Source organism: Dromaius novaehollandiae, chromosome 1 (assembly GCF_036370855.1).
Source record: "Dromaius novaehollandiae isolate bDroNov1 chromosome 1, bDroNov1.hap1, whole genome shotgun sequence".
NCBI classification, from domain to species: domain Eukaryota; kingdom Metazoa; phylum Chordata; class Aves; order Casuariiformes; family Dromaiidae; genus Dromaius; species Dromaius novaehollandiae.
In genome coordinates, this window is record NC_088098.1 from 173,494,109 (window position 1) to 173,509,925 (window position 15,817).

General features: G+C 34.9%; 1 protein-coding gene across 16 annotated transcripts in view; it reads left to right on the forward strand.

Annotated features, from left to right (window-relative positions):
* The window catches only part of MYCBP2 (MYC binding protein 2), a 214,485-nt gene that overhangs the window by 81,608 nt on the left and 117,060 nt on the right, over positions 1-15,817 (forward strand). For all 16 annotated transcript variants that reach the window (XR_010387199.1, XM_064504730.1, XM_064504731.1 and 13 more), the window contains 11 exons: positions 1,853-2,057; positions 2,408-2,561; positions 5,082-5,254; positions 6,333-6,458; positions 6,565-6,692; positions 8,538-8,629; positions 9,831-9,965; positions 10,045-10,128; positions 11,858-11,954; positions 13,858-14,050; positions 14,673-14,947. Coding sequence is in view for 15 of the 16 variants with exons in the window: in XM_064504730.1 (XP_064360800.1) it covers positions 1,853-2,057; positions 2,408-2,561; positions 5,082-5,254; positions 6,333-6,458; positions 6,565-6,692; positions 8,538-8,629; positions 9,831-9,965; positions 10,045-10,128; positions 11,858-11,954; positions 13,858-14,050; positions 14,673-14,947 (1,662 nt within the window). In the remaining variant the exon portion in view is untranslated. The remainder of the gene's footprint in view (positions 1-1,852; positions 2,058-2,407; positions 2,562-5,081; positions 5,255-6,332; positions 6,459-6,564; positions 6,693-8,537; positions 8,630-9,830; positions 9,966-10,044; positions 10,129-11,857; positions 11,955-13,857; positions 14,051-14,672; positions 14,948-15,817) is intronic.

Sequence of the window (15,817 nt, forward strand, 5' to 3'; positions counted from 1 at the left end):
TAGCATTCAAATCAGCAGGAAATAAAGTCTATATTATTAAGTAGTATGTGTAAGTGCGTGTGTATTCATTACAAAATTGTGTTGCATACATATAGTATAACAAACAATTGTTTTTCGTTCTTGATTTGGCTTTTACAAATTCCTGACATTGCATAACTGAATAGTGAATTCTCTTTATTCAAAGTCAGTTCAAAAATAAATTTTTAAAGGCGGACTGCAATGCTCCTGTTTATGTTTATTAGGTCATCTCATCAGTCTCTTCCTTTGTGTTTGTTTCTCCCAAACAAAAATGTTTCTTTTGCTTCAATATTGTGTTAAATAGAGCATGTGGAACACAAATTTGATCAAAAAGTAAGTAGTTTTGAAAGAGCTTTTGAATAAAGATCTTTTGGACTAGAAAAATGACTTTGGTGTTGAAAAATGCTAGAATGTTTTTGAAAAACAGTTTATAATATTGTGTGTACTTATTCTTCTGGTTTGATAAACTCAGAACTGTAGAAATAATTTTATTCTCAAAGACTGTCAATTCAAAATATTTCTTTAAGACATCCTGATTTTTCACTAAAGAAGCTATCTGTTGATTGGAGAGGAAAACTACTTAGTGTTAGAAAACTTGTGAATTTTGTTTCTACAAGGAAGTATTCTAGTGTTTGAGTGCTGTGTCTCTGCTTTCCCAAAACAAATACGCGTTTATAGAGCGAAGCATTCAAAGTTCCAGTCCATGCTCTATATGTGCATTTTACTAGGTTCCCCTCAATGGGAAGTGAATAAGCTCCCTCTGAAATTTAGAACTGTGTTCTAGGGAATTTCCAGTAAACCTGTGATTTAAAGGTCCCCCCACCACCACCCTTCCTGTTTTCTTAATTCTTAACTTTATGCACTTTGATCAATAGCTCATGTGTGTCCAGTCTCATCCGTAAAGTGAGACTTACTCACTGCTGTGGATGTCTGTGTTATGTAGAAAGAGAGATGTGTAACGTGCTGGACAGAAGGTATTAGCTGTATGTGCCTGTTCTTCTTCTCTCGCATTTTAAATTAAAAGTTACCTTGACTTCATTAATTTGCAATGAATTTCCTTCTGTCTGAGTGAGGTAGATGGAGTCTGAGCAGGTTTATTGCAGTAGTTCTCGCTAGATGCTTTAAATGGAGCCTGAGCAGGTTTGTTGTAGTAGTTCTCGTTAGATAGTTAGGTACAGTACAGGTCCTTCTTTGTCCCTCTCTCAGTAACTACTTGTAGGTTGAAGATAAGGCCCTAGGTCTCCATGTCAGGATGTTAATGAGCATATGCAGAGCTGCTTGCTTAGGCACTTGATACTCTTTTTAGCACAAATTTGATATGCTCGTTAGTCTCTAGGTATTGTTAGGTGGTATTTGCTCTGTATGACTTACTGTCCGTATAAACGAGGAGCTTAGTGGAATTTAGACAGTGAATCTGACTGTAGGGTTTTTGTGTATTAATTCATTCCTGGTTTAGGACTGAAGTTATTTAGATACTTTGTAGTGAAGCAAAATAAATGTTTTTAAAATTGATTCTGAAGATGGAAATGGGTGTTCTTCATCATGGAGAGTTTGAGATGTTTAAAAAATGTTCTTCATTCAAAAACCTAGCTGAACAGAGAGAAAAGAATCTGCGAGTACCTTGTTACTTGTATTTAAATGTGTAATGCTTCACATAGAGTAGTCACTGCTTTCTGAAAGTAATTTCGTGGTAAACTATTTTTTCCAGATTGCTTATTTTGTATGTTGAAACTGTCTAAATAAGTAACTTTTTTATCTGAAACTGTTACTGATAGTATTTCCCCATTAGACTTACTGTTACTGGTATTCACTAATTCTTGCATTCTGTCTATAGAAAGGCCAACTTGGTAGACCAATTTTGGATATGCCCTACTGGAACGCAAAACCAGCACCTATGCCTAATATTGGCTCTAAATATGGACGCAAAGCTACATGGATTGGAGCGAGTGGAGACCAGACTTTTCTTCGGATTGATGAAGCTCTCATTAATTCTCACGTGCTTGCTACATCAGAGATATTTGCAAGCAGGCATATAATAGGCAAGAACTCTTCTAGAATATTTTAAATCTGTTTATAGAATTATTGGAGAAAAATTAGATCGTCATGCAAGCAATAGAGCAACAAGTCAAAAAATGTGAATGGAGTAAATTCTAATATTTTGACTTTCCCTCTAGTTAAACTACACATAGTGGTGGTAGTTGCATAAGTAGAATACAAAAGTCTAAGCTTTTCTAACATTTTGATGTTTTATTGAAATCTTGCTATGGCCTACCTTTTGCTGTAGCAGTACATATGTTCTTCTCTGCTACATTATTACTGCATGCATAGAAGATGCCATATAATGAGTGGAATCTCCATATTTTTCTGTTCTTTTTGCTCCCTGATCTAGGTTTGGTACCAGCTTCAATATCAGAACCTCCTCCTTTTAAATGTCTTCTGATAAACAAAGTAGATGGCAGTTGCAAAACATTCAATGATTCTGAACAGGAAGACCTTCAAGGATCTGGTGTGTGTCTGGATCCTGTCTATGATGTTATTTGGAGGCAAGTGTGGATTACAGTACAGCTATTTAAGTCGTCGTATAGAATTAACTTAAAATAACTTGGAGGGCCTGATCTACTCATGACTTCATTATCTCCACTTCCCTAGTAAAAGAAAAACAGCTCTTAGTCTTTCGTGTGTCTTTTTTCACATCTTTTGAATGATGTGTTCCAGGAAACCCAAAACAAATTCCTTTTCCCTGCCTACATTTTTGGATTTCTGTTCCTTTTTGCATCATTCTCATTCATTCCACTCTCATGATATTTGGGGACACACTGATCTATTCCGCTAATTTTTTATTTCTTATTTTTTCCTGTCTTTCCTTTGTCTACTGCACACCATATTGAATATTTTACTTTTCTTGTCATACCCAGTTTCCACAACTTTGTGTCTTAAACCTTTGTCCTTCTCTGAAGCTTTAGGGAGAAACATTTGAATAGGTGAAGAGGAGTAATCGTATTCTCAGCTTTGACAGTTTGAGAGGTCAAGATGATAGTACTTATGTAGACAGCATAGACATACAAGTTACAGTCATGTATATTTTGAAGTCTTTGGGATTGGTTGCATTCAGTGGAGTCTTTGAGCAGGCATCAGTCATAAGCGCTTCTTTCAAAGTAGCATCATGACATCAAATTCTTTTATATTGATTTTAAAAAGGTTTAGTAGCCAAGATTTGGGAGAGAATTTTGAAATGTTACCTGGCTGCAAGTGGTGGATAATGTTTAGACTATTCGAAGACTTAAATACAAAAATTATCAGTTACAGTTAGAGTAAAGCAGGGAACCAACTGGTCTACATTCATCTAGAAAGATAGTATCATGTAGGACCAAAGAAGATCATTGTGTCCATAGGCTGCCTGCATGCTATTTTAGATGCCTTCATCCAAAACTGAGATTCAAGAACTTAATAGCCACTTAACATTGAAGCTGGTATGCTTGCTAAGCATGTTCCTTCATGACCTCTGAAGTTTCTTGGGCGACTGTAGTCCTGCGCTGTGCACATCCCCAGGATTGTCGGAGTCTCATTAGCTAGCTGCCACTACTTAAATTATGTTGAGATCTGAAGTGAGGAAGGGTACCACCCAAGTCCCTTAAAGCTCTTCTGCGTGTATTGTCAGCATGACTAAAACGCACTGAAAGACAGAATTTGTGAAAAGTGCAGTTATTGATGGCCATTGGACAGCATCCAGTGTTGGGAGAAAAAAGTCAGGTGATGATATTCAACTTGGTGTAACATACTAATGGTTATTCATCTTAAGGAAGTTCAAATCCATGTGTTTCACATTCTAAGAAAGCAACTTAAAGATACTGTTATGGATAAATGAGGATTGAGGTGATACCTTGTTGTGTTGTAGAAAGTCTAGAGCTTAAGGACTTAACTGTGAAGAATGGATTTTTGGAGTGTCTGTTTCCAGATTTATTTCTGAGTTATATCCTGTGTTTGTTTAACAGAAAATGTTAAAACAGGTTAGAGAAGAGACATGTTAAATAATATGCTGGTTAGTAGTGAAATAATTTGTGTATTAATTATTATTCCTGGGCATTTTTATTCATGCCTGTTGAAATGATTGGGGCAGTTCTTTTGTGCAAACAAGCAATCTTGATTACATAGATTTTAAAGATTTTCTTTAAAGCTCTATGGCTTTTTCAGTCAGTAGTGAAATTCACATGGCTAAATCATTTCATATATATGTATATGTGTGTGTGTATATGTATGTATACTTACTTATATATAAACTTAGATGTTGCTAACTCATTGAAATCCTGCTTATTTATTGTATCCTACAATACTTTTAGTTAAAACTATTTCTTTCTCAGTTGGTTAGGCAATCTTATCTCCTTTTGGATTTTTAGTCCAGTATATCAAGTAAAAAATTCATTTCCTTTTAGTCAGAACACTCTTAGGCTTGCATCTTCTAACAGTCTCTTCCCTTTAAAAAGTGATATCAAAGACTTAATTCTTTTTATTTTATTTTTCTTGATCTGTAATATAGAAAGTCCTTGTATTTCCTTGTTTATGCTGCCGTCTATAATCCTTCTTAAAACACTCACAGTGTGATGGAATCCATTTAAAAAGCCCAAACAAAACATGCTGGATTTCTCAAGATCTTTTTAAATATTTTTAAGATGAGTAACCTTTTTACTGTCACTTGGCATCTTTTATCGTTCTTTAGCACATCTGCCATTATATCTAGTACCTTGCTAGTCACATCATGCTTCTTAATAGATTATACCATTTTAATATTTTTTAGCTTTGAAAAGTGTCTAATATTTTCTGAAACTTGTAAACCCATAATATGATTTTTTTGACTTGAAGTATAACAAGAATATTTCTGTTTTTTCCATCTGCTAGTTTTTTGATCTAGTAAAGTTTATGTTTGGCGTAGTGGTGTTCAGTTCTAACATTTTGTACTAGCAAATCTACATTTTACATTAAATGGTTTCTAAAATGTAATTGTCAGATAATTTTTTTTTTTTTTAGTAAGTGAAAGGTCTTTTTTACTCTGTTTTGTCTTGCTTTAGGTTTCGACCAAATGCTAGGGAACTGTGGAGCTACAATGCTGTAGTTGCCGATTCCAGACTTCCTTCAGCTCCAGACATCCAATCCCGGTGTAGTATTTTGAGTCCAGAACTTGCTCTACCAACAGGTTCCAAAGCTCTAACCACCAGATCTCATGCAGCTTTGCACATTCTAGGTATACATTTATAGTTAATGAGTCAGAAGCTTAAATGAAATAAAAGCACACTACTTCATGTTTAAATAAATTGTAACCTGACAGCTTTCTGACTTTCAAGTTAAAAGTTCACTCAATAATCTTTCATCATTGCTCTTGACACTTAATCAGAATCATTGTTTTCTGCCATCTTAATGATGCTAGAGGGTTTTAGAGTTCTAGTTGGACCTACTACTAGAGGTAAGCAGAAGTAATGTAAAAGACCTTCCTAGTTAATCTTTTTTAACAATATGCAAAACATAGGAAATACTGCTTAATTTACCATGGAGTCTCCAAAAGACAGAAAAATCCTTCAAATATGCAATTTTTAGAAAATATAGAATAATTAGAATTTCTTCTTTGCAGTTTTGTATAATCAGAAACTAAGAGTAATATGATTTCCCTTTCTGGTCAGAAAAGCATACTGAAACAAAAAATAGTCTCACTGTATCCATGTATAAACTGGCCATACGTTACTTACTCAATGCTTCAAAGCTCAGCTTTGGAAATTACCTAGGTTACTTATTCCATGATTGTGAGGAGTGATCAGTTCCTTGTCCTCTGTCCCTCACTGTGTGTTAGAGACGCAATGATATTTAACTTGAACAGTACTTTTTTGTATCCAAGTCAGAATAAGAGGCCATGTTAGATTTCCATGTATATGAAACAAAATGCCTTGTATGAAGGTTCTCAAATCTGCCCATAATTCAGTGCTACTTCAATTCTTTTTTGGTAATATGGGAAATAAAAAAAAAGTGAGTATGTTGCTAGCAATTTATTTGCCATTGGAAAAGTCACAAAGTAGATTTAATCACGTTTCTTGGTTAATCAGGAAAATGAACTGATTAAATAAAATTGGTCTTTAACAGCAAACCTTAGGTTCTACAACAGTGACTCCTCTGACCTAGTAAAGTTAAAGTGATACTCAATAGCATACATGTGGCTTAGGGACAAAGCAGTTTTGTTGCTGCGATCTTTTTTATTAGTATTCATTTCCATTTCACCAATTATAATCAACAGTAAGACATTTTGATTGTTTCTTGATTTTGCTTTCTTTTAGGTTGTCTTGATACGTTGGCTGCTATGCAGGACTTAAAAATGGGTGTAGCAAATACAGAAGAAGAGACTCAAGCAGTAATGAAAGTTTATTCTAAAGAAGACTACAGCATTGTTAACAGATTTGAAAGTATGTACACAGTAAGGTTTTACTGCGTAAGCTAATTAGGCTTGTGGCATAAAAGACTATTTAATATAAATTAACTGTATTTTTGTTGTGTGTTTTTTTTCTGTAGGTCATGGAGGAGGTTGGGGTTATTCAGCCCACTCAGTAGAAGCTATCCGTTTCTGTGCTGATACTGATATTTTGTTAGGTGGTCTTGGTCTTTTTGGAGGTAGGGGTGAATACACTGCTAAGATAAAGGTAAGATATTTTTAAAAAACAGAATTATCTCTCAAAATCAAAACTTCAGAAATACCACTTAAAACTACAACTTTAAGTTTATTTCTTGATGAGTGAGTAATTTACTGTTTATTAAAGCATTAATAGTAGAACAGGAAGCAGGCTCCTCAGTGAGAAGTAATGAATGTTATGTACGTAAGGTGGGTGAGACAGAGAATTGAGAATTACTATTCTGAACTGTCCAGTGACCCATTCCTACCTTCACTAAGTGCTGTGCCATCTCAGGTGTCTTCTGGCAGTGGGTAGAATTGTTTTGTGATATATTTGCATGAAGGTCTCTGAGGTCCTCCTGCAGAAATTTTAGATGTGGTGGGCTTGAAGTTAGAATCATCTACTATGTCCGGATGCATGTGGGACTGCCTCTCAAAAATGGGAGAGTGTTCATCTTTAGCTGAAACTCCTTCAGAAGCATGGTCTACCTGGGCTGTCATTTCCTGCCATCCCTACCCTTTCTTTCTCAGGCTGCTGTCTGGATGGCTTCTCAGTTGGGATTCTTCAACTGAGAGTGAATTGTAATGTCACCCATCATACTTAATTCTGCTTTGTGCCAAACATAGATAGTTAGGACCTGAGCATATGTGCTGATTTAAAAGAATAATAATTTAAAAAAAATCTGGGTTTGAATAGAAAAGCACATATAAACCCATATTGTGATTGTAGGAGAAGTCTGGTTTCTGATAAGCAACTTGAATTCCTGCATTTATTAAGGATTTCAGAAACTTCCTGAACGACATTGAGAAGGAAGGAGCTAATATCTGTATGAGATTTGTATTAGATGTATGCATTCAGAATATGTTATTCATGTTTTTGTCATTTAGATGGTTGCTGAGATCTTTTTTTCTGTTTTCAAATGAGTAGAATTACTAATTATTAAGGTTTGTTTTAGGGAAATTAACAGGATGTGGTCAGCAGTAACATTTGTGTAGGAAAAAAATGGAAATCTGAAATAAGTGGTTATGCTTTAGTCTGGTTTAAGACATTGACTGAGAATTACAAATGATTAAGATTAAGTGACTTAACCAAAAAAAAAGCATGACTCATGTTTGGATGCTAAACAGGGAGGTGATAACCCCGTCAAACACTCATGTATTATTTTTTCCAAATTTTTTCTAATTGTCTAGGATTAGGTTATGGACAAGATAACATTTGCCAGTCTTACCACAGATACACTGTGTACTAAATAGAAGTTTACAAGAGAAGTCCCAGATACATATCGTAGGCCTTTTTCAAACCAATCTAACTGTGTAACTACAACTATATTGACTGAGTAGGAGGTCCAAGTTCTTTTGAGAAAGGTATCAGTTTCTGTCCTCGTCATCAACTAGCTAGTACTGACTAGCTCTGCTAAACAATCAAGCTGTCCCTGTTAGTTGACTGTATTTCCAACGTATTTCAATCTGTGAGAGTCTCTACCTTCTGTCCAACCTTAAGACTCATTCCACTAGATATGGAATCAAGCTATGGTTTCTTCAGAAACATTCCTCTGTATAAGCTGTGTAAAAACAGCTTCTTGGGGTAATCCTTTGTCTCTTTTAGTTGCTCTGTATTTGACTTGCCTGCAAGATTTAGATGGTCGATCACAGTATTTTGGGGTGCAAGGTTGGGAGGCCAGTGTTAAGTATTATTTATTTAACAGAAAATGATATTACAGAATCCTGACCTCCAGGTGGAAATTTGCCTGTCTAGAAAACCAGCCATCATTTTGGGGGGAAGAATAGTTGTAGAAACTTTCAGAATGTCAGACAGACAAAAAGTGGTATTATGAAGTTTCTAACACCTAAGACTTCTTTTTTTTAACTCCATCAGTTGTTTGAATTGGGTCCAGATGGAGGGGACCACGAGACTGATGGGGACCTTCTGGCTGAAACAGATGTCTTAGCATATGATTGTGCTGCTAGGTAAGACGTTTTCTTCATATGCATTTTAAAATTATTTTAAATATAAACAAAGATGATCTATATCATTAAAATTTTTAGTATATCACAAAATCACAGAATGATTGAGGTTGGAAGGGACCTCTGGAGATCATCTAGTCCAACCCCCCTGCTCAAACAGGGTCACCGAGAGTATATTACCCAGGACTATGTCCAGACGGCTTTTCAAAATCTCCAAGGATGGAGACTCCACAACCTCTCTGGGCAACCTGTTGCCACCTGTATGTGTGTGGCGTAAAACTTTTACCTAAACAAAGTAAGTGTGTCAGGGAAAGGAGTAAAACACCAAATACTACTTGAAGCCATTGTGGTACTAAATTAAAAAAAAAAAAGAACCGACACTTGCTCACGTACAAATCAAAGTCCAATTCTGTATTCATGTGATGAGCAGACAAGACAAACAAAACATTGTAGTTCTTTTGAATAGTTCTGTCAAAAGGATGCTTTCAAAAACAAATGTGTATTTGCATTAAAGAACTCATCATTAAACTTATTAAAATTGCAGCCTGAATTTATGATAATCAAAAGAAGGGTTATGTTGTAATTCAGCGCATTATGAGACACAGAAAATAGAAGCAGTTATTGTTTGAACTGTTATGTGCATCTGGAAAGGGTCAGCTCTGTTTTAGTGGCTTTCTGATTCCCTGTTGCTGAGAAAGAGTTTACTGATGAAGTCATCCATGGCTAATTCTCTTAGGCTTAATATTTACTTATCATGACCTCTAAATATATACTTTATTAGTTTCTTAAACATTCATGTGTAATTCCTTAAAATTTGTGTATAAACTTACCATTTAAAAAGAAATAACCCAGAATTTTCTGAAGTTGAAGTAAAAATTTACAATGAATATATTACTTCTAGTAGTAATTCTTACTGTATTTGGCATTTGTTATCTGATTCTTTGAAGTCCAGGATGGGCTTAGGCACCTGTAGGTCCTTCTGACTTTAAATAAATAAATAAATAAATAAAAAGCAACAATGTGTTTTTTCAGTAAAGTAATTTTTAATGTTTGATATAAATAGATGCCTGAGACATTATCTTAATTCTCTTTAATTTTTTAATCTATTAATATTCAATTTTCTTTTGTAAACAGGATCTCATTTGCCAAGTATTTTTCTATAAACTAATTCAGATATACCTTTTCCAAAATTTGCTCTTCTCAGAGAAAAGTATGCAATGATGTTTGATGAACCAGTGCTCTTACAAGCTGGTTGGTGGTATGTAGCCTGGGCAAGAGTGTCGGGACCTAGCAGTGATTGTGGATCTCATGGACAGGCCTCTATTACTACAGATGATGGGTATTTTTTTTTTCGTTATTTTTATGCAAGAGAACAGATTTAGTATTACTTGAATAATAATTGTTTTTTTTTCTTCCAGTGTTGTCTTTCAGTTTAAAAGTTCCAAGAAATCAAATAATGGTACAGATGTTAATGCAGGGCAGATTCCACAGTTACTATACAGGTAATATTTTGACCTGCATTTAGAACAATTTATTGATAAGTTCTTTAAACAGAGGCCCCGTAAAAGTAAGCATATGTTTCATGACATCATTATCGTAGTAAGTTAAGGAAATCAGAATATGAGAAATGTAGGGGAAGTGTGAAGTATCTTTGAGAAGAGTGATAAGTACAGTATCTGTTTCTCTGTAATTTTCTTTAAAAGGTCATTTTTCATATATTATGTTCTGTGACTTTAAATAATCATTTTAAAAGTGTCTCTTTGTTCTCTAGATGCTTATGTTATAGACTAGCAAGCTCCATTTTTTGGCTAGTTAGGAAGTATTCTGTTTAGCAGGACTCAGTTTTAACAGCAGTATATTACCAGACAGATTTTCACACTGATTTTAATGACAACCAGAAATAAATTATGCTCACAGTTACTCTAAATTTACTATTCCCATGACAAATGTTATGTTATCTTGTTTAAAAAAGCAAGAACTCTTTCACCGTATTGCCAGCATCTTTTTCAGATTAACTCAGCTATATATGAGGTAATACCAATTCTTCCAATACCAGTTCTACCAATCCTTCCTACCATTTCTCTGTCTGTCCTCTTACCATGTCCTTTTCAGGGTCCCTTATAATAACAGCTCACTTCTGCAGATAAGCTCTGTGTCCATAGACCCCTTCTGTCCAGACAAACAAAGTTGGCAGTCCTTCCTGGACTTGCAAATGCTCTTCAGCCATGTCCTCCCTTCAGGGGCCTCAAGGTTTGCCTTTGGGTACAGTCAACTCTCCATAGAAATTACCAAAATGATTAATAGTTTGTGCTAGGACTTTCTGTGCATGAGCCCAAATGAAACCTTCTTCAGTGATCAGAACTCCTTCTACTGATATTCAAACTAATTCTGTGATTGTTGCTTAAGAATCTTTTCATCACCGACATTTGTTGAGCAGCCATCTAAAGCTCCGTTTATACTTGAACAAAGGACTTCCATCACAAGTGGCAGTGCAGGAGTGGTGCTGCATTCACAGGTGCTGCCTGTATTGTTTCTGCTTTTATTGTGAGGGACTTTGGCACCCACTTCTGATACTTTGAGTGACTCCAAACAATATCCCATGCAATTCAGAGTTAAGAACAGACAGAGGAGACAAAGAGAGAAAATAGTTACTTAGGAGGAGCTAGAGTTCTTCAAGATATTAGCTGAAGTGTCCCTTTGCTTCCCACCCTCCTCTTCTCTTTCTTATAGTCCAAAAGCTTTTGTCTTTTTGGAGTGCAGTTTGAGTGGAATTAAAGGGATAAAGGTATGCTCCCACCTCTGTTTGCCTGCGGGAGGTGTGAACTGATTTTACCTCCACCATTACTGACAAGAAAGAAGGATTTGCTTTTGAGTGCTTGTTATGCACAGACATCTCACAGTACAAATGAACATGTGGCCTACACATACTAAGAAAACAGGATTCTTTGAGGAATAACTTTTCTAATCTTAAAAATGCCATCCAAAGACGTACAATATATACCTGTATTAATTCCATATGTGTTTAGATCTTGATCTAATTGAATGCTGTAAGCTGAACAGAAATCAAGATAATTGATGCTGGTTTAGAAATACTGGGAAGTGGAGGAAATTGTGCTGAAACTGAGCATTTCAGGATAATACTATTAAACTTTTCTTCCACTTATTTAATGAACAATAGAAACAGTAAAGCTTAATGCAGATTTTAAGTCAGTTCTTAAATTGTGTTTCCAGGCTGCCGACAAGTGATGGCAGTGCATCCAAAGGAAAACAGCAAACCAGTGAACCTGTGCATATTTTAAAGAGATCTTTTGCCAGAACTGTCTCTGTAGTGAGTATTATCGAGAACCCTCTGTCTTTCCTGCCAGTTCATCTATAATTACAAACCTGAAAGATGTGCATGTGTAAATAACTAATAATTATTCTCCTGTGTATTTCATCAAGCAGAAGTTAGGTACACTGATATATATGACAGCGGGTTTTTTACTTCTTCTAAAGAGTTCAGTTGTAAACTGCAGTCTAAGCTAAGCTTAATATTGCCCTGAGGAGGAGAGCCTGGAAGCACATTTGTTTATAAAGTTTAATTTACTTTTCATGAATGAGCTACTTGGATTTTTTTTTTTTTGAGTTCATAGTTACTTAGTTGCGTTCATTGTACAAGCCCTACACTCTGCCAAGAAATTATGTATTAGCAATTCTCTGCATTTTGAGGGAGCTTCACTATATGCTGTCTTATGTGGCTTTTAAATTACTATAAGCCATAATTAGTCATTGGTAATTTTGATTTTCCTCTTGGATGCATTCCAGTACACATTAAGAATCAGATAGAATTTAATTAAACTTTTGTAAACTGAGGTAAGGAGTGTTAATGGGCACACTGATATGTAGATATTAATAGAAGATATCTGCAATTCTTTAAATGCAGCAGGAGCTTAGTCAAATTTTGAGGGAGAGAATACTGCATTAAGTTAAAATGCAACATGTTAATGCAGGATAAGACCAATTTAGTCTTTGTCTTTTAAAAGTAAAGTCATTTCTTTGTCATTCACAAGTTATGATTATTGCTTTTTTCAGTTCTATCCTGTCTTTTTATATTTTATACTGTACTATGTTTACTGTTCATATTCTCAACTGATAGTCTACTTGAAATTATTGCCCCATATAAATACCCACAGCCTAATTTTCTTAACTAACTTTTTTTGTTATGTTCTCCTTTTCTTTGATATTCCCTAATGATCAGGATGATCTTCTGCTGTTCAGATTTCTTCTAGAAATGTATTTTCTATATGATTTGCATTTTTAGTAATCATGTCATTAGAACATACTAACAGATACTCTTAATATGTGTTTGCTTAAAGATGTTTGCCTTAAGCTGTGAAGTCCTATGGCTTTAATACTCTGCATTGTATTCTCCTCCTTCATTATCTTGCTGCTGTTATCCCTCCTCACCATAGATCTGAATTTGGGATAAGAGGAGAGATTTGGCTTTCTGGAGAGAATTAGGCATTCTGGACATTTTATAAATAACTTTGAACAATCAGCTTTTCCCTGCAGCTTGAAGGTATTCAATCCCAAATACTTGTCCTAGGTACCTAAGCGCCTTCTGAGGTACAGCTTTATGAAACTACTAAACACATTTAATAACAGTGGAAGCAAATTTTTGGACAAACAAAATTTTGTAAACTCTTAAATTTCTTGTGAACCACTATGCACTTCTGTTGAACTTTCAAGTACTGTAAATGTGACATAGTTCCATAGCCCTCCCATGGCCTTGCAGATCATACTATTTAAAAATAAAACAAACCCAGCCCTGGTAGAATTCTTTACTATTATGCCAAGAATATATTCTGTTAGAAGTAGGTCTTACGTTAATCGTATGCAGATTCAGCAAGTGAAAGTTACTGAAAATCTGTATTACAGACGAATAGAAACAGTTGTTACTTCTTAATTGTTTTATAATTGAGAGACTTCCATGAACATAGCATTACAATAAATTATAAATTGCTTTTAGCATGGCATTGTGTGAAGTATCCCTTACATTCTCAGTTCTCTTTTCTTATTCTCAAGCAAATAGGTTTTGTGTGATGCATAATACATGTGTGTAGACATAAATATATTTTCATGATACACGTGGATATAGATGCCTTTTGTTTTTCATCTTATCTTGATGTTGAAAGTTCACCTGTGTCTTGGGCGCAAAATTTTCTCTCTGTATCCTTCACATTCTGAAATAGGAATGCTTTGAATCTTTATTGAGCATTCTTCACTGGAGTTGGACAACATTGGTGCTAGGAGTTGAAGAACTTCGTGGACTGAAAGGATTCCAATACACTGCTACCCTTTTGGATTTAGAAAGGTTGCGCTTTGTGGGCACTTGCTGTCTGAGGTTGCTGAGGGTCTACACCTGTGAAATATATCCAATATCAGGTAGTTTTTTTAATTCAGTTAATTCATATTTGCCAGCAAATAGTGATATATGGCACACTGAAAATTTGGTCTAAGCATTCATGTTTGGTATGCTGTGGTGAAATTGCCTATACACATGTTTTTATTGGAGCAGTTACTAGATTTGCAGTAAAAAATGAGACATTAGCATTATGTGCATAACCAAGAATGCAGCACTACATGTGTATTTTAAAATTAATTTATTGTTTGGCTTTACAATCACGTTCTTTCGGACTACTTTGTAGCTTCTGTTATCCTATTTCTGTACATTGTGGCTGCTTTGCTAGGGGGCACAGTCTATTTAAATTTGAAAGACAGTATCTGTTTTTCATGCCTGTAGTTTAACAATGTTCAGATTAAAATGCAGCATATATTATGAAAGACTGGAAATTCAGGTTTCTAATATTCAGGTTTCTTTGATGAAGTTTAATTCTTATTTCTCCACCTTTCAATATTTTGCAGTGTGAAATTAACTTCTCTAAATGTAGATTCATCAACATTGCTAATTTCTGATTGTTCTACTTGCATGTATAATACACATTTTTATATAAAAAAAAAGTTTCATTTATTCTACAATAATGCACTTCTTTTTCTTACCTTCCAGCTACAGCTAAGGCTGTTGTAGAAGAAACCAGCAAACTAGCAGACTGCATTGGAAAAACTAGGACTTTGCTGAGAAAAATTTTATCTGAAGGAGTTGATCACTGCATGGTGAAGTTGGACAATGACCCTCAAGGATATCTCAGTCAGCCCCTGAGCCTTTTAGAAGCTGTCCTTCAGGAATGTCATAATACCTTCACAGCTTGCTTTCATTCTTTTTATCCAACACCAGCTCTCCAGTGGGCATGCCTTTGTGACTTGCTGAACTGTTTGGATCAGGTACACTAAAATGACACAAGTGAATATTACAGCTTAGCTTGCTGTTTTCTTCAAAGGAAAGGCCAAACAGTATTTATATTCTTTATTCCTTTTTTATGTTTATTCTGTTTCGCAACTTGAATTCTGCTGTGTTTTTTTAATCACTAAGAAAAAAACGTGTCCAAGTTCAACAAGAGCTAGGAGCTTCTGTCTCTCTTAGAGAAAAGATTCTTTCTCTGGGACAGTGAGGAAAACTTGTGGTGTTGCTGCCAAGTTCCAGTATATGCTTCGTTAATGTGTAGTCCGTGTCTTATATGTGATTTTTGATGCTGCACCCTGATTTGGAAGATACCTGTTGCTTTTTTGATACTCAGCACTAATACCCAAGTGATTTCTGAACATTAAATGTCCCAACTGTGCTCTGATCCGGAAAAGGTGGCAATACTATCCTAAATGAGCATTTTTCTTCTAAGCATCTTGCTTATTGTGAATGAGGGTCTTGTGTCTAAGCAGTGTAGTTACTTACTTGACTTGATTGCAATGAGTTTTAAGCAATTTGCTTCACTGCTTGAAAAACCATTAAGCATATTACAATTCAAGGAACAATCAGTCTTATACTGTATTATTTCAATTAAATTGATCAATTATAATAGTGTTTTGTCTTCAAAAAGTGTCATAATTCCAGAAGTAATTTTAACTGGTTTTATTTATTTTAAAATATATCTTAAAAAACAAATTTTAATTACTCAAATATGAAAGATTTAAATGGAAGCTCTGAGTTTTATCATGGGATAGATAAAGTAAAATTCACAGGAGAGCTAACATTGTATGAAATTACTTATTTAAATTATTTTATGATTACTGTAAAACTGGAAAGTTCCTTTCAAAAGT